Below are 24,026 nucleotides of genomic sequence, written 5' to 3'. Positions count from 1 at the left end.
ATGTTAGTTAATTATCATTCTACTTCTTTACCAGTCTCTTTTAGGTTTAGTTATTGTGATCTGGCATCTCAGTCCTGAATCCCCTGGGTGGTCTGGTAAAGTCAGTTCTCTGAACCTGCACTGCTGAGAGCCAGTCCCTAGACCAGTAACACTTGTACCAAGATATGGAGCCCTGCAAAGCCCTATACCATAAGCCAGCCCTTATTAAGTTATTTTCCTTTCTCTCATAGTACCTTAACTGCCACATTTATTGTTATTTTAATAAATTATTAGAATGAATATCAAGGCTATAACTTAGAGGTTTTAGCTTTCTCTATGAAATTGGGAAGCAAAGCACCATCCTATCATCAAACAAAAATATATACTATTAAAACTATATAAAATTTGGACCAAAGTTATCAATATCAGAATTGAAAATACCCATACACCCATCCTACCCAAGGTCCAATCTCCCTTTCCCTTCCTTGATTTAGGCAGGGAGGTGACCTGACAGGCCCCACCTGATCCTCCCTTCCTGTCCCACGCTTCTGTTTTGTGTAAAGTAACACTGCCACTCACAACTTTCACATGGAGCATTAACTTAACTGCTTTGATTTGCTTATATTTAGAATTCAATCATTGTTCTTTTACAATGTCTGTATGCTCATGTACAAGTTTAAATTTAGAATTAAATAACTTATGTGGAAAATAATTCATATTAGCTGTGCAATCTGGGACCAGTTATTGAACCTGCCAGTACTTTGTTTCTGTCTGTAATACAGGATCTCAAATATCTGCACCATCAGGTTACTGCAAAGATTAAATGAGATACATATAGAGTGCTTAGCCCATGGGAAGTTTCAAATAAGCTTTGAAATAGAAAGAAAGAGGACAGTGTGGGGCATACTGTGAGGAGGTGGCCTGCCAGCAGCCTGCAAGGAAAGCTCTCCTTATCCTTCCCCTGGGATAGACTGGGGCCCAGGTTCCCTCTCCTTTGCACATCCCCAGGATTCTACATGGAAGCTCTCCTTCCCACCCTCATCCCTGGCCCCTCTCAAACTCTGGATATTTGGCTGATCTCATCAGGAGTCCTCCCTTCACTCACTTCTGCCTGATATCAACCTTGATTTCCACTTGTCTGTTTGACCAGAAGTTAAAACTCCTGGCTCCTACTGCTGGCCCATTCTAGACTAGTTAAGAGGATTTCACAGTGAAATTAAAACTGCAAGTCTTCTCCTACTTCTTAAAGTGTCTGTGTGGTCCAGTGACTTTCTGTAAAAATCCATACCATATTCTGCTTTTCCCAGCACATAATGCCAGAAAAATCCCAACTAGGAGTCCTCTAGGAACTGTCATGTGAACAGATAGCTGTTTGGGGACACAGCCAGTCCTGTTGTCAGCATGTCACGTTCAGACATGCTACACACCACCTCACTGATGATAGTAAATGCTGCAGATCCTAGGGAAGGATCTGCTCAGCCACCACTAGCTTATTCATTATTTATATACAATTAAAGGGTTTGGTTCAAATGAAGTATCTGAGAAAAGTCATTACTCATGTACAGACCAAACTGAGCATTTGTCATTTCCCTCGTGACTTAACATACTCTCTGTACTAGCTTGGGACCTCAAATTATATTAAGCAGAGTAGATGCTTTAACTCTTTTATTTAGTTTAATTGTTGGCCTTAATACACTTGTTCAGATTATTTGGATTTGTTTAAAATTAGCCCTTGCTTCCCCTTAATATATTATAATAGAAAAGAAGGGAAATTTTGTTTTAGGACCCATTGCATTCTAAGGATAAATGCAAATTGTTCTACTATGATTCTTAATGACCCACTATTAACATAGTGGGAAACCCAGTGCATTAATGCAATGCCTCTTTTCACATCATTACTCCTAATGGAACTGTTACCAGGATAATAGCTTGACCTTTAGCTGTAGATTTAGATAGCAAAAATATATTCTGCTTACTCGATACCACTATTCACATTGCATATTGAGCATTTTCAGATCAATACAATGACAACCTTTTGGCCTTGTTCTGAGGCCTCATCTGCACATGTAACGGAGAATAGGATTTCATCTTCAGTGGACAGACTCTAGTTAAAAGTCTCTTTTAAGTTTGAATGTAATCCATGAACTAGAATGTCAATAATATGCCCAGTGGAAATATTTGTTTGTATAGTATTTTTCAAGAAGCCCAATGCCATGCCTTCAAAGGTCTCAGACATAGATCCCATGAGGGAGAGATTTCCCTGACTTCTTTTTACTCAAACCAGGTAAGTTTTAGCTGAGAAAGGTAATAACCAAAAATTGTTGCCTTTTCAGTGAATGACAGAATACTTGAGCTCAATATTAAATTAGAAAGATCTGCTTGGTAGCCCAATGCAGAGTAGGAGAAAACACCCCAGAGCCTTCCCTTTAGTTCTCCTACACTCGGTTGCTGACACACATTGTTGCTGGGAGTCATTTTGATGTCGGCCTAATCCACACCTATTTTGTTAACTTGGAACCACTACTTTCTAATGTGTGCTAATTTAAACACATGCATTTCAAAACCTAAGAAAAGAGGATTGCCATAAAAGTTAACTATATAAATAATATGGGAAGGGAGAGGTCTACCTGCTATGATGGTGTAGTCTGTACCCATTTTCATATAAACTAGTAAGGTGCAAAATGCAAGTTTTTTTTTCATTTCATTAAAACAAGACTTCAAGAACCTTTTTGGCACTTTTCTGAATAGGAAATGTTATTGTGGGCATTTGAATCTAATAAAACCTTGTTTCTTTAACTATATCCTATTAATTAACACTGCCTTTCTCTCCCAGTTAGTCAAAATTCATGAGCTTCGTATTTGCTTCCATTAGAAACAAAACTGGGAAGTATGTCTGTTTGTCCATCAAATGTGTGTTGAGTTCTAACTCAGTACCAGGCATTGTAGCTGCTTTGAGGGAGATAAAATATATGAAGACCCCTGAAGCTGTGTGTCATCTAGTAGAGGAGATTCGAAAGCACACTAACCACCCCCCCATGATACTGAATCCTCTGCATCTCAACCAGGTGCAGACAGCTTACTCACCTGTGGATCATGTGCCTTTACTGAGCAATCTTGTTGACATCTTCCCCAGTCCTCAATTCTGCTTCCTAATGATCTCCCTTCCTCTACCCAGCTGAGGCTGGGTGGCATCTTTCTGTCAGGGCTCTAATCACGGCTGTGCATGTTCCTCTCACTCCCAGGTCCTGCTGTCATGTGGATAACTTCAGTGTTCACATGAGCGTCCACATGAAAGATCCATCTGACCCCCTAGCCACCTAATACTGGACCTCAACCACAGTGGCATTCCACTGTATGCTGCTGCCACACCTTAGCCTCCTCATACCCATTGTGCCACTGCTGGTATTTTAAACTCTGGCATCATACCCTCAACTGCTCTTACTCCATGGCACCTCCTTGCCAACGCCACTGATAATTCCATTCCTGGATCTCCAGAGATTTTTCCAACACTATGAGCCTTTTTCTGGCTTCACTTCCTCAGCTGATGTGAGTGGGAAGGAGGAGTGAAGAAAGCTGAGGTGATTCATTTCAGGTGGCATCTTCATGAACATCTTCAAGTGCTTTATATCCCTGCCCTCTGGAGTATATCCCAGAACTTTCCAGCAAAATCCTACCCCTCAACCAGCCCTACCATCCAGGGGCTCCACTCCTAGCTAGTTCCGCCAGGTACCACAGGAGGACACAGCCTGTCCCTCAGCGCACTGCTGCCACAGCTTGTCGCCCCTCTGCTCGATGTCGTCCTAGTGTCCTCAGTTGGCTGCTCTCCCCTTTCCTTTCTTCTCCAAGGCAACTCCAGACATTCTGCATCGCTCCACACCCCTCACCACCAACTCACTGAAGTCTCCAGAGTGATTACTCCAACATATAACCCCTTCTGAACCTCCCCCAGGCATCTTCATGCTCCAGGGCAACCCGCCCAATTCTCTGCCCAACCCTTCAGCCTCGCAGCTCCCCTGGTGTGGTTCCTTTGGTGTGTCCTTCCCAGATCCCATCTTCTGCCTCAGTGCCAGCCGCTTCCCCCAGCCTGTAAATCACACTCATGTCTCCCCAACCCTTAGCCCTCCTGCCCTCTCTTGCCCCTATTCTCCTCATTCCTCAACTGAACCTAGTTTTTTGAGTGCCATCTGTGGTCATCCCCATCCCCACCCCCCGATGGCCTCCAGAGGACACTTTCCAAGCCTCCCTTCCTATCCCTCTCTGCTGCCCTTTAGACTGTTGCCCCTCTATTTGCACCACTCACTGCTTGCAAGACCTGCTTCTTCGAACTGCAGCCGAACCTGGGCTCCTTCATGGATCCTGTGCCTGAATCTACTTCAGACTCAGGTTCTCTTGGGCTCTATCCTTGGCCCAGTGCTTTCTACACCTGATATGTTCTCCCTTCACTGTTTTTTCTCATTTTTTAACTACCGCATATATCTTAATGCCTCTCAAAGAGTATCTTCTGCCTGGACCCCATCCCTGAACTGCAGTCTTCTGTATGGAAATACCGGCTAGCCATCTCCACAGCAGGTATTCTGCAAACACCCCAATCTCAGCATGTCCCACAGCAAGCCTGCTACATCCCACCTTCCCCTCAAAATCCTTCCCTTTTTCATTTACCAGGTCATACGGTTCCCCAGAAGTGCCAGTTCTAGGTACTGTCCCGGACCCCCTTGCCATCTTCACTAACTGCCCCAACCCACGCAACTGCAGTAGCTTCCTGAGAGGAGTTGCCGTGCCTCTCCTGAGTCAAATCCAGTCTCCCTGTCGCTGCCATTCATCTCTTCCTGCACAACTGCATTGTTTGCATTGCATATGGGTTTTTCCTTTCAGATTATTTCCTTAGGATAAATTTCTAGGAGTAAGACTATCAATCTAAAGGTCAACAGTTTTATGTCTCTCATATATTGCTATCTTATTTCCTAAATGGGGTTTGCCAGTTTATGCCACAGTAATGTTTGAATGCAGCAGGCCTCCATGATTTTATCAATATTAAGTACTAGCTTTTTAACACTGTTTTTCTAATTCAGTAAGTATAAAGCGTGTTTTGCAGTTCTTTGGTTTACATATTAGTTGAACATTTTTCTTTGTGTTTTTTGCTAAATATACTTTGACCATTTATCTAGAGAGACTTTGTAAGTTGCTCTTTTATTTGAACAAGCTCTTTACATGGTGATAGATATTGAAGTTTTTTGGTCATATTTAGTACAACTAGCTTTTCTCATTCTAATGAAATGTTTATTTCAACAGAAATGTAAAATTCAACACAAATTTTGCAGTTCTATATAGTTGAATCTGTCCACATTTTGTCATTTATTTTTAAAAGAAACCTTTAAGACAGTAAAACTACTAATATTTTAAACACCAAGAAGGCAGTGCAATGTGCCTGCATGCTAGGTGTTGACCTTTCAGAGAGGAATTTGAGAAAACAGAGTTTAAAAGTGTCCAGGAACAGAGTGTGGAGCAGAACTGTCAACAGCAGCATGGATATATGCAATCACATGCTGTGTGGCTTTAATACGATCATTGTCTTGCCTCCCTTTTGTCCTGTCATGTGATTCTCCATAGTTTCTTTGTGCTTAATAGGTAGTTCTTTCCTAGAAGCTAGTACAGTATACAAGAGGTTGACTCAAAGTAGAATTGGAACTTGCATGAAGACAGCTGCATTACTACCTGAGTACTGATTGATTTAGTAGGAATCACTCTGATATCATCTTTTTGTGTAATTCTGCATTAGGTTTTGAATTAACAATAATAATACATTTGCTGAATGTTGTCATGGGGCCAATGGACCCATTGGAAGCATTTTCTTCTCTGCCCATAAGACACATACACATGGATGTGGAGAAAGTAGAAACAGCAGTTCCCATAACAAAACTTACAAAACATAGTACATATTTACCAAGTAGAGCAGGTTGCAGTTTGCATCACAATTCAGGACTCTGCCAATCTCCATCCTTACCAGAGAAATGGAATATGGATACTGAAGATAGCAGTGCAGAAATGACATCTTTTAGAAATACATTACCTTTTTTCCTTCTTAGGATATATTCCTATTTCAGATCTGCATATTTTATTAAAGTATTTAACAGTTTTTCACATTTTCTTGCAGTCTTCACGGAAAAATACTGTACTGCTAATCATGTGGATAAACTTCCGGGCCCAAGAGACTGGGTACAGATACTGCAGGATCAAATTAAACTGGCCAGAAGAAGGTTAAAAAGAGGCTCAGGTATGAATCAGCCGCAAGAAAATAATTGCAGAAGATTCTTTGTGGAATTCTTAGACATTACATTGCAAAGTACAATTCTTTGCTCTAGGGCACTTCATTGTCTTCTGTATTTCTAAGGAGCAGCTCTCCATAACACGCTATGGTCCTAACTTAATGGTCAGTCTTATTCAGATGAATCTTGAAACTCACCTGAAGCTTAAATAGTAAAAAAGTATGTCAGGCCATCTTCTTTATTAATAGTACAAACAAAAAAGATTGCTAATCCCATTTATGGTCTTGTGTGTTTTATGTATGAAACTGGGTCTCTCTATTGCCTATTGATTTTTATTTGTTTGGAACTGCATGACTTTGTAAAAAGTCCCCTAATTTTAAGGTAAACGTAACAAAAACTATCCTACCAGAAACACCATATTAAATAGACAGAAAGGGATGTTAAGTCAAATGTGTGTGTGTGTATATATATAAATATACATATATTATATGTAAATATATGTTGTATAAATATAAATACATATGTATTTTTTTAATCTTGCCTTGGTGATTCTGGGAGTATTCTTCCAAGAAATGTGAATACTAGTTGAATTATGATTATTTAGATTTGGTCATGTGAAGTCTCAGTCTCCCCAAAATGACAGTGGGCCAGTCTACCAGTGAGGAATCCCGTTGAGGTCAGTTTTCCATCATCACATAAAAATTATATTCTCTAGGAGACCACAGACCCCTAGGTATTATTAAAAACAAACGAACAAGTAATTTCTGATCAACCCTCAGGATACCTGGCCTGATAAGAGCCTTCTGTGCTTTGGTGCCTGGTGTGGGGGAGTTTGGGAGGTGGAATGTTACACCTTTGCTTGTTAGGGAGGTCCATGAGAACAACAGTACAAACACGTGAGACCGTGTCTTTAACGCATCCTTTCTTGTGAACTCCCAATGAGCAGTAGTGACTGAGACCAAGCCTGCAGAAGGGCACAGCCAGTGGCCTCTGGGGAGAGCTCCTGGCCCAGGCTGGGAATGTCCTCGACATGGCAAAACACACAGGCACTGAGGGGCCAGGCGGTTTCTCAGTGTGACAACCTTTCAGCTCTTTCCTATGAAAGTAGCTATCAGGACTCTAAAATATTCAGCTGTAGATGATTTTTTAAACTAAAAATCATCCTGTCTTTTTTTAAGCCTGGCTTTCTTTTATATTTAATGGATGCTCTGTTTGTGAAGAACAGTAGACAGTGGTAGAAAAATGCATTGTTGCGTTAGGGTAACAAGTCCTTGTGGAGTCAGAAGCTTTGCTTTTCAGGTCTCTCCTTTGCTCTTTACCATCTCTGGTCTCTAGGCAAGTCACTAATCCTCAGTGTTTATCATGAAGTGGACATAAAAATAAAGCCTGCCCTAGCTGTTGTGAAGCTCCAGATGTATGTTGTATATGAAATATATGAAACTAGTGTTTCCTCTCTGAAAATGGTTATATTCATTTGCAGCAGTGCTTGGGAGCAATGGCGGTTGTTGGGGCAGCCTAACCCCATGTCCCAGTCGAGGGACCAGCCAGCCTGCTGTGCCTGGGCACTCCGCTTTGCTCCTGTTATCCCAGCATAATTGTTAATGATGTGCCTTTCACTTGCAAAGAGATTCAGACTTGGATAATAAATTATACAGTCTTCCTTCTCCCAGGTCTCTCAATTTTCATTGCCTTCTTTTCCTTAATCCTCAAATCATCACAAATAAGCACACAGGAGCCTACTGGAAAGCACAGGTCTGAATTCCTAGCTCCCATCTGCCATTTACAAATTCCTGGAACCTTGGACAAAGCACTCAGCCTCCCTGAGCCTCAGGTCCTCCAGTTATATAACGAGACCGATTCCTACCTCAGGGGTGCTTTCAGAGTTACAAAATGTAAGTGTTGCCACAAATATAGAGCTGATACATAATGCTCAAAGCATGTTTATGACCTTATTCTCCTTTCCTTTGCCAACCAAATACAAAACAATTCCTTTATCCTTGCTGTTCCTTAAAACCACAACCATCTCTTTCTCCTAACATTGTTGGTCAAATTTCTTCCAGAAGCATTTGCACTGAGTTGGCTTCCCTAACCCAGTTCACTTGGGAATCTATTGCCTTTTCTCTCTCACCTCAACTCTGCATACACTCTTGCTGCCTTCACATCCAGACGATCAGATTTCACTGTCTGTGTATTACCACTCTGACTTGACCTGCATGTTGGTTTTCACTTAGTGAAGCATCTTCCTTTTTGAGACCCTTCCCTTGAATCTGTGGCTTCATTCTCTTCATTCCTCCTCTAGAAGCTCTGACAATGCTTTCAGTCACCTTCACCATCTCCTAAATGCAAGGTTCCCAGTTTCCATACTTGGTGCTGGTCTCATTCTAAATCCTCACTCAAGATCTGAACTGTCCCATCATCCGTGGCTCGCGAGTGTGCAGGTCTGTCCCCAGAGACTCTAGACCTTGGTCCCGAGACCCTGGACTTCATTCTCTTTGCCTCTGCTAATTAAATCTGATCTTGTCCCACCCTTGAGTTAATACTGCTGCTATCTTCCTGTCATGCCCCAGATGAAACCCCCTCTACACACCACCCCCCCAAGTGACATACAAGGTCTTTCCCAGTCTGACCCCACCCTCCTCATCTCCTAACTTGGCCTCGTGCCTTCTCCAGCCACACCAAACTTCTCCCCTTCTGAAATACGCTGGGCTCTCAGCCCATACTTTTCCTTCCCCTGGAAAACAATACCTCTCCTGGAAACAATAGCATCCTGATGGTCACTTTCTCCTGGAGCCTTCCCAGCAGTCCCAGGCCTTAGTCTTCTGCCACTGCAGTAGTTACACACCTGTGTCCTCCACTGACTGAGATCCTCAGGAACAGAGACTTCATCTGAGTCATGTGTCTATTCCAAGTGTCTAGAACAGTGCAGGGCACAGTGTGAACATGAGTGTTTGAGAAATGAACCAACAAATCAATGGAAAAGAAGGGACAAGAATCAAGAACAAAAAGGTCTTACTGCTTAGCTTATCAAGGTCATGTGAGATCATGGACAACATACCATCAGTTCCTTACCTGAGGTTCAAATATGTGTCTCATCCCCCCAGGATGGCAATGCCCCTGGGCTCTGTCCTCAGGAACAAGGTCCTGGACTTCTGGGTGTGCCTTTTGCCACTCACTTAGTTGTCTCCAAGTGTCCTTCCTTCCTCCGCCTCAAGTTCTGTCTCTCAGCTCCTCCTCTTCCCCCCATCTCCTCAGGCCCTCCCAGTTCCCTCTGTCCACCCTCCTCCCCCAAAGGCACAGTCCCACGTCATGGTCATGGCAGCCTGACCTCACTCAGGGTGGAGTGGCTGACTAGCACCTCGGAAGGAGTGACCTCCTGCCAGGGGGCCTGTCCCTTCCTATGCTGCAGGTCTCCTGCCTCAGCCTGGAGTTGCCTCACAAAGGCCTCCTTTTATAGCATTTCAGGTTCCAGGAAAGATTGGAGGTGAAAGGAAATTTCTTTACAATTAAATGACAGGTGTTATCAAAGACAATTGCCCAGTAGGTTTTCACAGTAAGTAACACCTTACTGGGCACCAGCATCATGTTGGGTCCTTGCTCTCTTGAGTTTTAAATCCTAAATGAAATGCAACTCTTAATGTGTCCTGGCTCGTGAGTATTAAGTTGGTCTTGTGTTGCCTAAATTCCACCCTGACAATCTTGACTGCATATTCTAAGAACTGTTAACCTATTGATTTTCAGGGGAAATTGCTGAACCAAAACCAGACAAGGACACTAAGTAGAATATTCAGGTTAGAGAGGGATTTAAAATTTGTCACAACAAAGAGATCTAAATTTCATACTCTGTAGCCCAAAGGAAAGGTGAAGAGCCAAAGTACCCCCCAGAACCAGCCACCTAGTTACCCTTTGGTTCTCCTACACACTGCTCCCAACCGTGCTGCCAACTTCTACCCTGAGGACGCTAGCAGACTCCTGTTCCTCTACCTAGAAGCTATAGAAGGTTTCTGGTCCCTTCCTGCTTCACAGGGAGTGGTGGAAGTAAATGGAAAAGTGTGAGAAATACTTGGAGCTCCTTGGGAACTTGAGGGCAAAGAACCAAATAAATCCAGAAAGCTGATGTCACTAATTTAAGTGCTGCAGAGACACCCCAGAGAAAGGAAGAAGGCTTGTGTTACCAAACATGTGCCTCTAGCCAAGGAGAATGATTAAAATTCCATAAGGGACCTGAAAATTTTGAAGAGAAATCCTTGAAGTTGAGGACATAGAAAGGAGGGAGAAGACTCTGGAGTCTGTGTAGAGTGAACTGCAGAGGACTGTTTGGTTCAAACTGTTTCCCCGTATATGCTTCTGTTTTTCTACTGTCAGATGCTGAGACCAGTTCTGGCCTCCAGTCCCTTCCCCACTTACTCCCAACAAACACACACGCAGCAGGGACTTCACTCCACATTCCTAGTTCTCTTTCCCACAAACAGACTGGCCAGTGAGCATATTTCTTAGCCATCTCAGCATTTGTATCAGTAACTCACGTGACATGCTCCTTCCCACACGTGCATGCCTATTTCTACAGAGTGAGCCCCCACCGTAGATGGCTGCCCCACCGTCCCTTCCTGCGGGAGCCTCTCACACGCTCACAGCATTGTCTGCCCAGCTCCACAGTATCGTCCGATTTGATTTAGGACATGTTCCCGTTCCTCTGGGTTTGGATTATCTGCCCAGAGGGTTGTGACTGGTGCCCTGGCACTTCCCCTCGCCTGTAGAGCAGCTTCCATTAGCGTCTGAGAAGTGGTGGGTGGCTGTAGAACAAAACCAACCCTGACTTACAAACCAAACCAGACCAAGTGACGGCACATCAGTGACCTGCCTTGTAAGTTTTATCTCCCAATTTTGTCAAATACTATTACACTTCATTCTCCTCAAGCAGCACAAAAGTGGGACCCCAGCAAACTGAAAAAAGTTCCACTTGGATTTCCTTGGTGATGCTGACAGGAACTGAGAGGCCTGGATCAATAATACTGCTTGCTCTCATGCTCCTTGTCCTGATTATTTTTGGTCCAAATGATAATTCAGTGTCTCATGGATATTCCACAACTTCAACCTTATTTATCATATTTAGCTCAATTCCTGGAATTAGGTACAGACTCTAACTGGACAGGCCGATCACCTCACCACTGAGGGAAGCCCACACCACCCCTAGGAGGAGGATGTGCCCCACACAGAGCCGAAAGGTTGCTATGCGAATCCAAATAGAAATTCATGTGGGGCTCTCATCACATGTGATAATTTTTTTTCTATAACTGGAATGATTCCTTTCCTGGTGTGGGTTTTTATCATTTTCATTAGATTATTTACACAGAACTGAAATCACAATTTTTTATTTGTGTTAGATCTAAGAGTAAAACTGTCACTGCTATTAAATTTTTATTGGACTTGCTCAATCTTTTCCAAATTTCACAACCTGACTGTGTCACCAGGGAAGAAAGATTGTGAGCTTCTCATTACAGGCAGATGTTATAATTAAATTTAAGTAGCATGGTCATGTTCTTCCTCCATGGCACTTGGCCCTGTTCATGCAGCTAGAATATATTAATTTACATATAATAACATATATCTTTTTTGATCATATATGTTCCATTCTCAATAAAGCATGTAATTGCGTAGGCCTGTTTTTAATAAGTGAGGATAGCTAAATAACAAAGGGAAAGCAATTCGAACCCTGGACGGATTTTTGCTACAACTAAATGAAAAGCAATTATACATGTAAAGTAGGGAAAGTTACTAAAGTAAAATGAGCTCAACACTTGAAGATTTTTTAAATTAGCTCATATTGCTGCAAGTAATATATGTGTGGACTACACAAAGCGATGAAGGGCCCAGGTGTGAACCTAACTCGGGTCCTCGGCAGTGTCACTCAGGAGCTGTACAAACTTAGTTGCTTAGTTTCCTTGTTTGTTAAAATGAGCAAATAACAGACCTACCTTGTAAGGTTTTCTAAGGGTTGAATGACACAATGTATGTAGTGTTGAGTAAACGGTAAGCATTTAATAAATGGTGGCGGCTTTTATTGCTATCATTATAATACTGAAGAATATTTAAAATTCTAATACTGAAAGAACCACATGTAGTTCATATACATATTCAGATTCACTCAAACCAATTAGCATAATGTCTTTTAAGTATAAAAATAACTTACATTCATTATTTTTTATATTCTAGAATTTTTTAAACCCAAAGAACAAATTCTAAATGCCTAAAAGCCAGAGAACCCTCAGCATTGTAGTATGTGCTTTATTTCACTTGTAAACTTATTTACAAAATTTCCATCCTCCCATTTATCCTACTGCTTGACTTGAACGTTTTTGTGTCATTAAATATTCACCTACTACATCATTTTTTTGTGGCTTCTAACTCTTCCCCAGCCAAAATTGGTCTTGGCTATTATATCCTTTCTTAGTGTTCTCTCTTTGTGGCAGATACAGCAGGTTAGCACACAAGGGGTCTTTCACTGATGCCAGGACAAGATGGTAGAGGGTGAACTAGAGTGGAAAGCTTTGAACATCTCCTGTCATATCTTAACACTGATCCTGTTTAAAGCAACAGCGATAAAAACAAGAACATAGTACTAGCTCTGCTTTCCACCAATTCAGCATTATAACATGATGCAATCGGCAGCCCTCGTTTGGCCTCCCATTCTCGTGCACACGAACCAGGAGGGTGGTTGCAAGCAAGAAACTTTCAATGGGGCCACTAGCCGTGGGACATAGGGAGAACAGCTGAAGTGATCCGCATGGCCGTAATGAAATGTTCTGACCTGTCCACAGCATGCTGGGGAGACTGACAAGTCCATAAGTTATCAGGAGACATATGAGCACCTTCTTTTTTGTAATTAGCAGGTTTTCTGTGACTGAAGGATCTACCTTCAAAAACTCTTAAGGAGATTAAAGCATATCAGAGATAAGCAAAGGCTTGCATTTTAAAACATAGAAAGTGACAAATCCTTTGAGGAAACACTTATTCCTTCTGATTTTCTTCAAGAATGAATTGATGCCAATTTTAGATTGGCAGCTCTAGGATCTGAATTTCTAGTCACCTCCAAAGAAAGGTTTGTTCTCAAGATTACATAAGCCTACCCCACAGCAATGCTTCCGAGATGACAAGCAAAATCCTTCCATAGGAATTCACTGTCCTCCATGCCTTCAGTGATCATATTTAAAGAATTCATCCCAGATTCTGAGGGGCTACTTAAGCCTATGTAAATAAATGAAAATGAACTGAAATCATCAATAATTGATAGAATAAGTTTCATAAGATATAAAAAATTTTAATACAGGAAAATTGATTTTATATCATCACCAAAAAAAAATTGAAATAATGGCACAAAAATCTGTAATGTGAATGGACTGAAGGTGAAAGGGGAAAAGAAAGGTGAAATTTATGTATACTGGAATTTTCAAATTGTATTACTGTATCCAATAAAATGAATGTGCTCCCTGAAACTAATGAGATTTGCATTTTATATTTGTAACCAGCAGAGGCAGCTGATGGCGATGAAAGACTGGACAGCGTTTCCCTGCCACCAACAGGTAAGACACATTTGCGTTTTCATCACCCACTGGAAAATGTAGCACATGAAAATGTTTGCATTGAAAATGTTCTTAACATCAGATATGCAGATGCTAGGGCTAGCTGCAGCTGCCACAGAGCCAGGCCCTAGTCATCGGAGGCTCTCAGTGCCCTGTGTTCAGAGGTATTTTCACATTGAATAGTAGAAGCTACATTTTTCTCACATACTGTTTCATTCTTAAAAACCTTAGAATAGCAAGTCCTAAGAACTTAGTGTCACATTTTGCCTCTCAAAACCTTTGGACATTAAAAAGCATTTTAACATGAAATGACATTTCTTTTTAGAACAGGGATCACCAGTTTTATGATGAAATTCACATCCATCCATCCTCTCCTACTTCCCCACAAAGGGCTCTGAGAAGCCTCAGTTGTTGCTCCTCAGAGAATGGGCCCCCACTGAATACTGTATTTTAAGTGAGGGGTTGAATGAACCAATCAATCAGTGCGGGTGGCACATTCCTAATATATAACCAGATCAGCCTAATACAACAGTTCAGGGAAGCATCTGCTGCAATGTTAAGCCATAGACGTAATTCTGACTTCACATTATTTGACTCTCAAGTCATACTTCTGACCCTGGCCTCCAGCCTCTGCATCTATTCCAACCTGAGAGCCCAAGGGGCCAGGTGTCTGATTACAGGCCATGTGACAAACAATTTATTCCCTCAGTTGGTCTCAAAACTCCTTACTGACTGCCCTCAGAAGAATGAATACCTGAAGGTTCTCTGCTCACAAAACTGACACACCCCAAAAAACCTCCTAGTGAAAAAGCTCAACTCCAGATTTGGGGTGGTCAGTTTTAAATAAAATTCAGCAAATATTAATGTAGTAGCTAGTCTGTGTAGGAACTCTACTAGGTCATGTGGTCATTGATAGCCCTTATCCTGAGTGCCAACAAAAGCAGACCTCACAGGTTAGGGTAGACATATGTTAACGAACTTCAGAGCAATGAGAAAGCACAGCCACAGCCGTGTGAATGGCACAGTACTGTTTCCATCACTGAGTAGCTAAGCAACAGATCAATGGATGCATAAATGAAATGAGCCACATGATGCCAAAAGGGCCTGTTGATATCAAGTTCTTACCATACATAGTCATTATATAAAAGGGATTTCTCTTTTTGTTTGGCTGTGTTTGCATATTTATGAATTAAGATAATTGAAATGCAAGATCTCTATTGTACCTTCCCATTGTGTCTCTCCATGAATATCACAACAGCTCTCCTCAGCCTTGTTCTCATCACCCGGCCCATTCACAGGAGATGCATGAAGTACTACTACTACTACTCGTGGAATCGTGCATCTCAGGAGGCCCTTTGGGGGAATACTTGCTGTTCTGTGCACTTTTCAGGCTTCCTACCCCCGAAGCCTTGTTGCCCCAGGGCATTTGTGCTGCCCATCCTCGCTGGCATATGACACAGTTGCCTTTTTATTGTTAATATTATTTGAAAACCGTTCCCCTTGAAATAATACCTTTGCATTTTCCTATCTGAAGATGGAGGCACAGAGATGTTTTAGATGAGAAAATTAAACATGGGATGATAGAACAACCTCATGAAACTGAAAAGAGTTTGAGAAAGAAGGAACGTTAGAGATCATCTGGTCCTATCCTTTCATTTTATCCAGTCCTTTTATTTTACAGGTAAAAAAGCCTGAGGCCCAGAAACACTAAATGACTTTCTCAAGGCCTCACAGCTGGTTGGCGGCCTGGCCGGAGCCCAGGCCTCTCGACTTCAGCCAATACACCGCATTGCTTTCTTATACCTAAGCCAAAGCCAGCTTTTTTCTGCATGTTTCTCAAAGATCCTAAGAGTTGATGGATGTACTAATCCCTTTAGGATTCCATGTCAATGTCTGTTTTCACAATTAGAATGTCTGTTGTAAAACTACCTGAAGTCCACTGCAGCTGAAACTCCTTTCTTAGACTTCTTTCTCAAATCTTGCCGAAGTCTGTGAGGTATGTCATGAAGACAGTAGTAGAACACACCTACAGGTTTTTTTGCTAGAATATTGATAGAGGTTTGATAGAAATTACTAAACAGTGTGATAAACGATACCATTTACCAATTAGAAAAGGGGAAAGAAATCTCAGATTGGTGCTGAAACTTTGCGGTTTTGAAATTAAATGGTCTTGATTAGAGTAGCGTGTCTTGATTGCCTCTGAAGTAAAACCGCTGGTTTGGGCAGTCTCTTTGAACACAACACTACTACTGATTCCTCCCTCCTTATGACCAACGTACGCCCTGTCCAATGGGACAATCCTCGAGGTGAATTCCACCTTTCCTGCACATGTAGCTTCATCCTTGGATTTGAGACTCACTGGCCCTTATTTTGGTTATCTGAGCTGGTCCTTTGTAAAAATTTAACAATGCCTTTATTACCTTTTTAGGTCTTTTTCCTCCTTCCAAATTCATGTGTGTTGGGAAGGGGTGGAAGAGGAGCATAAAATCCTAAATTTCTGTGAGCCAGAATTGACCAGGTCAGGGTTACAGTCGGGCAGTCCAAGGACATTTGTTTCAATCCATTACCTTTAACCAACCTTTTTTAAGAAGGTTTAAGAAGAATGGACACAGATTTTATAGTAGAAAACATATTTTCTTAATTTCTTTCCCTCAACCCTGTCAGTAAGGGTTTTTGAGCAGCTCCCAGGAAGCAGCACCACGTGAGGTTCTGGTGAACAAACACCCGACTTAGAGCACCCCCAGAGCTGGGTGAGAGCCAGAGGCTGCAGGGCAGGCGCGGAGAGCACGCCCCTGACCAGGAGAAGCCCCCAGGGCTTGAGAACAGTTTGTGTTGGTAAAAAGGAAAATAACAGAGAAAGTAAAATGGAAACACTGCTGCTTTCTAGTTCTAAAATCTACAACGGAGGCTTCTGAATTTGAGATAAGTAGCGCAGACCATCTGAGCTGAGCGATTTTCATCATGAATTGGCGTTCTTTTACAAACATACATACATACATTTATTTATTTATTTATTTAAGTATGAGGAAGAAAATGTAAATTAGCCACTCAGAGACAATCTTTTTTGGGTGTTTTTCTTCAGACTATTCTCTATATTTCTTCTATTTATTTACACAATGGAGATGAAATACATAAAATTTTGTTTCCTGAGGTTTTTCTTAACCTAGCAAGCATTTTCCATTTATTACAAATCTTCATATGCATTACTTTAATATCCGATGGTGTTCTATTTTACAGGTAAATCATATTTTACTTAGCCACTTTCTGTTACTGAGCAATATGTGAACATACTCCAATAGTAACACATAGTGCTGGGCTTTCCTATAAAAATAATGACAGATTTCTAATGGCTGAATTGCTTATTCAGCACAACTAAAGCCTTGGCTGAAAAATTAATGATTTAGATATGAAGTAGACACCTCACCAACAAGGTTTTTCATTTATTCAGAATATGTGATAGACTATATACCATATAATATATACCATAGATGCCTCTAGCCATGTCATAGAAAAGTGTACAACTCCTGTTTAGAGTGGTCCCCCTTCATTTTCTTGTCTTTCTTGTAGGTAATATATTTGACACCAGGAGAGAAAACACAGAAGACACAGAGCCAGATTTCACTGCTTAGACTTTTATTCAGTGACATTGCTCGTTAGCATATGTAACTCTTCCGTTTGAATTTCCTCAAAGATGCACGTAGCATTTCAGGATACTGCAAAGTGTGGGTGTTCTGTGAGTTTACCTGTCATATTTGTGTATTTTTCATATACTTTCTTTATAATATGTGATAATCAAGCCTCCAAATTGGTAAAGATTTTTTAAAATCATATTTAGATTTATTACCCTTTAAAAGTCCAGCATATGATCCAGTTAGTTCATTGTTCATTAAAAAGTTGTTCTCTCTTCCCTGTTTTTTTTCATAAGTTCAATGTGAATATGTAGAGTTTTGAAGCATATTTATTTTAATGTCTTTTGATTAGATGTGGTAAAAAGGAGAATGGCTCTTTCAGGGCTGAGGAAGCAGTTATGAAGCCCAAAATTAATTAGACTTTCATCAGATCAGAAGATGAAAAAGTTGTTTGAGGAGATACGATAGATCTGATCTATTAGATGCAATTATATGTGACACCAGTTCCCTGAAAAGTAACCATTTGTAACTGAAAAAGTGCAAATGATATATGAATCCTTAGGGGAAAAAAACACAGTGTCAACACAGTGACAAAATAACTAATTAAAAGGTGAGAAATTCAAACTAACCAGTTATCTACATGATACCTAACAACTATTTTAACAGATGTTTTTAACTGACTGGTCCAGTGTTTTGGCATTGTGTCACACCCCAGGCACAACTGTACTTAATTAATATTATATATTTTATTGGTACCTAGTACACTTACCTTCCACTTCATGTAAAACCAACATACAAAAATATGCATTTATTTTAAAGAGCTATCTTGCCATGTGGGTATTTGTTTTACAGAAATATTTACCTGTGGACTCCTTTCTCTAATAAGATGATGAATTTAAAATATCATTTTATTTAGAAACATTGCATTTATACCTCATTTATTGTATAGAGCAAATTGGCACTTGACCCAAAGGCCAAAAAGTGGCTTGAAAGAAATTTGAACTGTGGAAACACCAAATCCCAGGGGGAAACTGCTGTGGTGACTGTTACACTCCATTCCCAGCACTTGTTTTTTTAAGTCAGAGTGTTAGAGCACAAAGTTAGTGTAGAGGTGCCCTGTCCAAGGTACTTGGGCCATATCACACTGAGCAGCTAAGCCTGAGCTTGAGAGGGCTCTGGGATGGACCAGTATTCCACTGAAGACCAGCTGATCAACCGAAGGTGGTAAGAGGCATCCTGAAATGTGATGACGCTGGTTCTGAGTGTGGCTCATGGAATCAATCTAACTGCTAGACAGCTACATCTCATACATGTGTGTCTTCTTATTGAAGCTTATTTATTTGTCTTCTTTTTGAAGCTGAAAGGAAGGTTCAGAGAAATTGTTTCATCACTTCCTTTAGTTATTAGCCATTTACACTTTGGCCAGTTAGTCATCCCCTCCCTGAAATAGTTCTCTTCATTAAGTGATCTGATGAAGTGTTATGAACCAGGGCTTTTGTTTTTCTGCAACATATGTTTTAAAGTTTGCCTTCTGTCCCTAGGAAGGAAATATTTCTCAAGAAAATTGCCAAGATGCGTTAGTGACCTTTCAACTCTATTACAGTAGGATGAATATGTTGCTAATAAGGGTAGAAACATTTACCTTACAATGGTGGGACCTGTTAACAATGCTGTTAACAATGTACCAGGAACCTTCAAAAGCACTTCCTTCCAAGACTGGGCAACAGCTTGGATCTTTCAATACTTAAGGGGATGAGTGGATTGTTTGACTCACAGATATGTGCAATGGATCCACAAATTGGAAATGCATATCAAAAAACTGCAACAGTAAAATCGTATTTTGTAAGTTAAAATTGTATTTGTGTTTACTTACTGTGACTACTGTTCAGACTTTATTCAGAAATCCTTTTTATAGGCTTTCTTAGCAAAAAAAATTATTCCCTATGGATAATGTCGCAATCTTCTGTATATATGTTTTATTAATATGTAAATATTTAGATTTTTAAAAATTATTATGGTCTTAAAAAAATATTTCAACTCAAGACTAGTTGTTAAAATGGTGTATAACATTGTGTTGTGATATCAATTCCCAAGATGCTCTTTATGTCTATTCCGGAGGAATACAATAAATTACTTTAATTGAACATGCCTGTTTTGTGCCTGTGTGCCAGTCCTCCTGTGTTTATGAAGAGGAGTCAATGCTAGTCATTAATTAAAAGGTATTTATTGATAATACTCTGATGATCTTACACAGAAAGTTTTATCTTCTTATGAATTTAATTTTTAAAAATAAACAAACTAGATTGCCACCAGAAAGTGTCTTCAAATGTTGAAAGTCACAGTCTCTGCCCAGGCAGTCAGATCAATGGCTAATGCAAGTCCCACAGCAACACTAGAGCATTGAGTACTGATATGCTTGAAGCCTAATTTTAAATGAATTAGATAGCTTTATAATCTTCACTTAAAAGGTTAAGCCCTGCTTCTATGGAAACAACACATCAGAAGGACAAATAATCAATCTTCTTTAATGCAGAGTGGCTGTTAAAACGTAATTGCTTTATTCTCTCTTCTGAACACAGGAGTATGCTACTCCTCCCTGGGTACTTGCCCCTCTGTCTCCAACAGGCGTTCCCAGCCTCGAGCACCCCAGGCTGATGCACCTGTTCTGTCAGGGCTCTGTCCAGGGCCTGGCTCCGCGGCCCCTGTTTTGAAGGACCCAGAGCTGTGCCCCAGCTGCTAGGGGTGTGGGCGGAACTGCTGCCCGAGAAAGGAGCTGGCTTGCCGGAAGGAAGGTAACTCTGAACTACAGCCAGCCAGAAGCTTTTCCCATACCCATGCCTCATGGAAACTGGGAACGTGGCATCAGCCTGGCACTCCTGCCATGATGCCCCTTGACCTTCGTGTGGCCCTTTGTGCCGTGAAATCGTTTATGAGGGGGCCCCCGTCACATTATTTGGCCCAAGGCTCTGGGATGCTCTTGCTCCCACATGAGGGTGAGTGTGTGTGCTTGGCTGGCCATGCTAAAGGGCTTTCTAAACCCGTGCTAGGGGACCTCACCTCAGAAGGTCTCATTGCACTGGATTGCGCAGTCTCATAGGATGAAAGCTCACACACCTGCGGCAGCCCTATCCCCCAGCCTTACTGACTTCCCAGCCACACCCTGTGTCCAGTTCAGCCATTTCCTGAACATCCACCATAGGGAGATGCTGGGCTGACTTAGGGTGGCCAAGGTTGGGATGCAGGGACAGAGTGCCGAGAGCTGTGGCGGGGAGGTCATTGTGCCACCGACCACAGCCACCCAGCCTTATACCATCAGGACATGGGGAAGGTGTGGGAACCCCTGAGGCATTCTGAGTGTGAGGCCTGCATCAGGTTCACATGACACACTGATGGTCTGGCTCAAGGGTGGAACGTCCCCTGGACAGGGACAGACCTAAAGCAAGAAGTCCCGTGAAGGATCCGTTGGCATAGCCAGGGATGGACAGAGAGGCCAAAATTCCAAATGTTTGAGCATAAGAAAGAAGCAACAGGATGCGGTGACCAACTAGCCTGGGGAGGAGGGGAGTGTAGCCCAGGAGAAGGCAGGCAGGGTTGGAACTGGCACCCAGGTCCCTGGCTGGGGAGCCATGTGGTGGTGTTCACACTCACTGAGGTAAGGCCACTGGGGAGGAACAATTCGGAGAATAACAGATGAGTTTGGGTTCATGTGTACCCTACTCCCTCATTCAACAAGTGTTTGCTGAACACTTGGGATGTGCCTGGTACTGTTCTGGGGCCAGGACACTGGTGAGCCAAAGTCCCTGCTCAACCCTTCAAAAACAGCAGGGAAACTGTGTCAATAGAGCCACAAAAGACATGCTTGGTGGGGGTGTGTACTCCATGAGAATTTGATAACTAAAGATTCAGAGCAACACATTGAATTTATACAAATCAACTCTTACGTACCTTGTAAAAGCATTAAATTGATCATCCCCCCTAAAAAAAAATACACACACATATACATATGTGTATGTAAAGAATACAAAGGAGCCATGGTGTAAAGCCCAGGAACAATCTAGAAATGGAGCCCCAGTGAGATGGTCCGCAGTATGCTGTGCTTCACACACACTGATATTCCAAACAGACTTGATACTTAAGGACCTTTTTAAATGTATGGGTTGTTTTTTATTTTTACCATTTTTCTCTGTTAATGCTGAGAAATTGAAGGACATTTTAAACCTAAACTTTGAGACTACTTTTAAGCTACTTTAGATAAATCCTTTCAAGTCCTTTCTAAAAATGAAGCTGATTCAAGCACGTTGAGTGGACGAGCTGGTCAGAAACTAGCTCTGTTGACTTCCAGTTGTGCATATGCCCGCCCCACTGTGACGTCATAAGATTCAAAAACTGGAGGGCCCTTGACATGAATCTGGAGCAAAAATCAATTTTACAAAGGAAATGGAGCATCCTAAATTGGTTCAATGAAGTGGTGAACTGATCGCATATTCTGGTGGAGAAACTACTTTCTGCTGTAGTCTAGCAATGGGCAGATACAGAGAACACATTACTTTAGAAGGCACTTACTCACTGAATCAAGCATCCTCCAGAAGTGATATATTTCTAGCAACTGAACAGGGAAGATCCGAAGGGACGCCACAAACCACCGTGTTAACCCAACCACCTCTTCCGAGGAATACTGTAACACTATACTGTCCTCAGGGGAAATAGTTCTCTGGCTGAAGCACTTCCGCCTTCCTCCACATGTCTCTCTCACCAACACTGCCTGTAACGCAAACCTATAGCTGTGGGCAGTTTTGACTCTTAAGATTTTGTTTGTTTCTATGGTTTGTCATACATCCAAGTATGTGTGTCCTACCCACCTCCATAGTGTCGGCATTATTGGTGTGGGGCGATAACCACAGCTAAGTCTCTCCCTTATTTTGTCCTTGTGGGATTGGCTCCCTAGTCATGATGGAATGGGCACATTTTAAATGTCACACTCCTGGACACTTGCTGCTGAACATATTGTTAAGAGACAATATGAAATGCACCTTGATTTTGCCTAAGCTTGCATAACATAAACCTTTAGAAAATGAACAAACTCTCAAAGACCAAGAAATGACTTTTGATTGGGAAAAAATCAGTGACTTTGGAGGTGGGAAGGAGAAGGTGGTGGAAGTTGACAAATTCAGTCTGAATTCACTTGAAAGACTGAATGCAAGAGAAAAAAAATGCTTTAGAAGATGTGAGAGAGACTTGCTCTCCTCCCCTCATTCCTCCATTTAAACATAAAAGTACAGAATTTAGAGTTGTCGTTTTGGTATAAGCGTAAACAGATTAATAAAGTAGAATGGAAATTTAAGGGAAAATGTGCCTGTATAAACATGTAGCGTATATTAAAAATATTATAATAACAAAGAGGCCCAAATACAAAAGAGGCTCAAATGAAATACAGATGTCTTCTCTAACTCATAATAGCCCAGAAGTGGGTGGGTAGTTCAGGATGACAGTAGGTACCTCGGCTCCACAAGGCCATCCAGAAACCCAGCTGTATCTGTTGTATTGTTCTGCTGCCCCCCTAGGATATATCCATGTCCACCATCAAAGCTGGCTCACCAGCCTGAATCTATATTTAAGCCTATGGGAAGTGGGGGGAAAGTTAGTGGAGGGGAACCCATTTCTTTATAAAAGTACGATCTTGGGGTTGCATATATTATTTCTGCCTGCATTCCACTGGCTAAAATTTAGTCAGATGGCTACCTACACCTAGCAGCAAAGGAGACTAAAAAATATAGTCTCTGCTAGGTGAGTATTTACCTACCAGAAACTTTTATTCTATTACTATTAGAAGAAGCAGAATAGATACTGGACACAATCAGCTCCTGGTACCACAGATGCCATTTTAATTGGTGGGAAAGATAAATTATTCAATAAATTGAGGAAAACTGGAAAAAATAAGTTTACATATATACAAAAATTAACTCAAAATGGATCACTGATCTAAATGTAAAGGTTAAAACTATAAAACTGTTAGAAGAAAAATAGACATGAATCTCATATTCTTGGGTCAGGCAATGACAGGATGTTATAAAAAAATAATAAAGTTAGACCCTCCTATCTTACTCTAGATGTGGCACTTGATCCCAGATGTTTCAAGGGTATAAGTAAAAACAAATAATAAAATACTAAAAATTTTAAATTAATATTTATATAAGCTTGAACAGAGGATTTCCCAAACATGATGCCATAGGAAGATGCAATCATGTAAAAATTAATTCATCTTATTAACTGAAAATTTTGTCATACTTCAAGAATATTACAAAATTAAATAGCAAATGACAAAATGAAGGAAGTATTTGCAGAATAAATGGCTTTTAAGAAAAATTACATTCATTACATGTCCAACTCTTATAAACCAAATGGCCAATAAACATTAAAATGCTAAAATTAAACAAAGAAATTCAAATTAAAATACTGGTATGAAATGTCTTGGTTATTCAATTGGTAAATATTGAAAGACAGCACTAGTGTTCTTGTGATGAGGGGAACTCAAAAACTACTGCTAGGCATGTTAATTGGTATAATATTTCTGAGGGCAG

At 41.2% G+C, this 24,026-nt stretch overlaps 1 protein-coding gene across 4 annotated transcripts in view; it reads left to right on the top strand.

Moving 5' to 3' along the window:
- BEND7 (BEN domain containing 7) overlaps positions 1-20,380 on the top strand; it is a 97,769-nt gene extending 77,389 nt beyond the window's left edge. The window contains exons 7-9 of one of the 4 annotated variants that reach the window (XM_057498210.1): positions 6,131-6,250; positions 13,769-13,819; positions 17,387-20,380. In XM_057498210.1, the coding sequence (XP_057354193.1) occupies positions 6,131-6,250; positions 13,769-13,819; positions 17,387-17,448 (233 nt within the window). In that variant the 3' untranslated portion in view covers positions 17,449-20,380. Of the gene's footprint in view, positions 1-6,130; positions 6,251-13,765; positions 13,820-17,386 lie in introns of all 4 variants that reach the window. The other 3 variants (XM_057498209.1, XM_036908079.2, XM_036908075.2) reach the window with 3 other exon arrangements.
- The last annotated feature ends 3,646 nt before the right edge of the window (positions 20,381-24,026 follow it).

The sequence above is a fragment of the Manis pentadactyla genome, chromosome 3, assembly GCF_030020395.1.
Source record: "Manis pentadactyla isolate mManPen7 chromosome 3, mManPen7.hap1, whole genome shotgun sequence".
Taxonomy (NCBI): Eukaryota; Metazoa; Chordata; class Mammalia; order Pholidota; family Manidae; genus Manis; species Manis pentadactyla.
The sequence above is the reverse complement of the archived record's forward strand: the minus strand, read 5'-3'. Positions and strand labels throughout refer to the sequence as shown.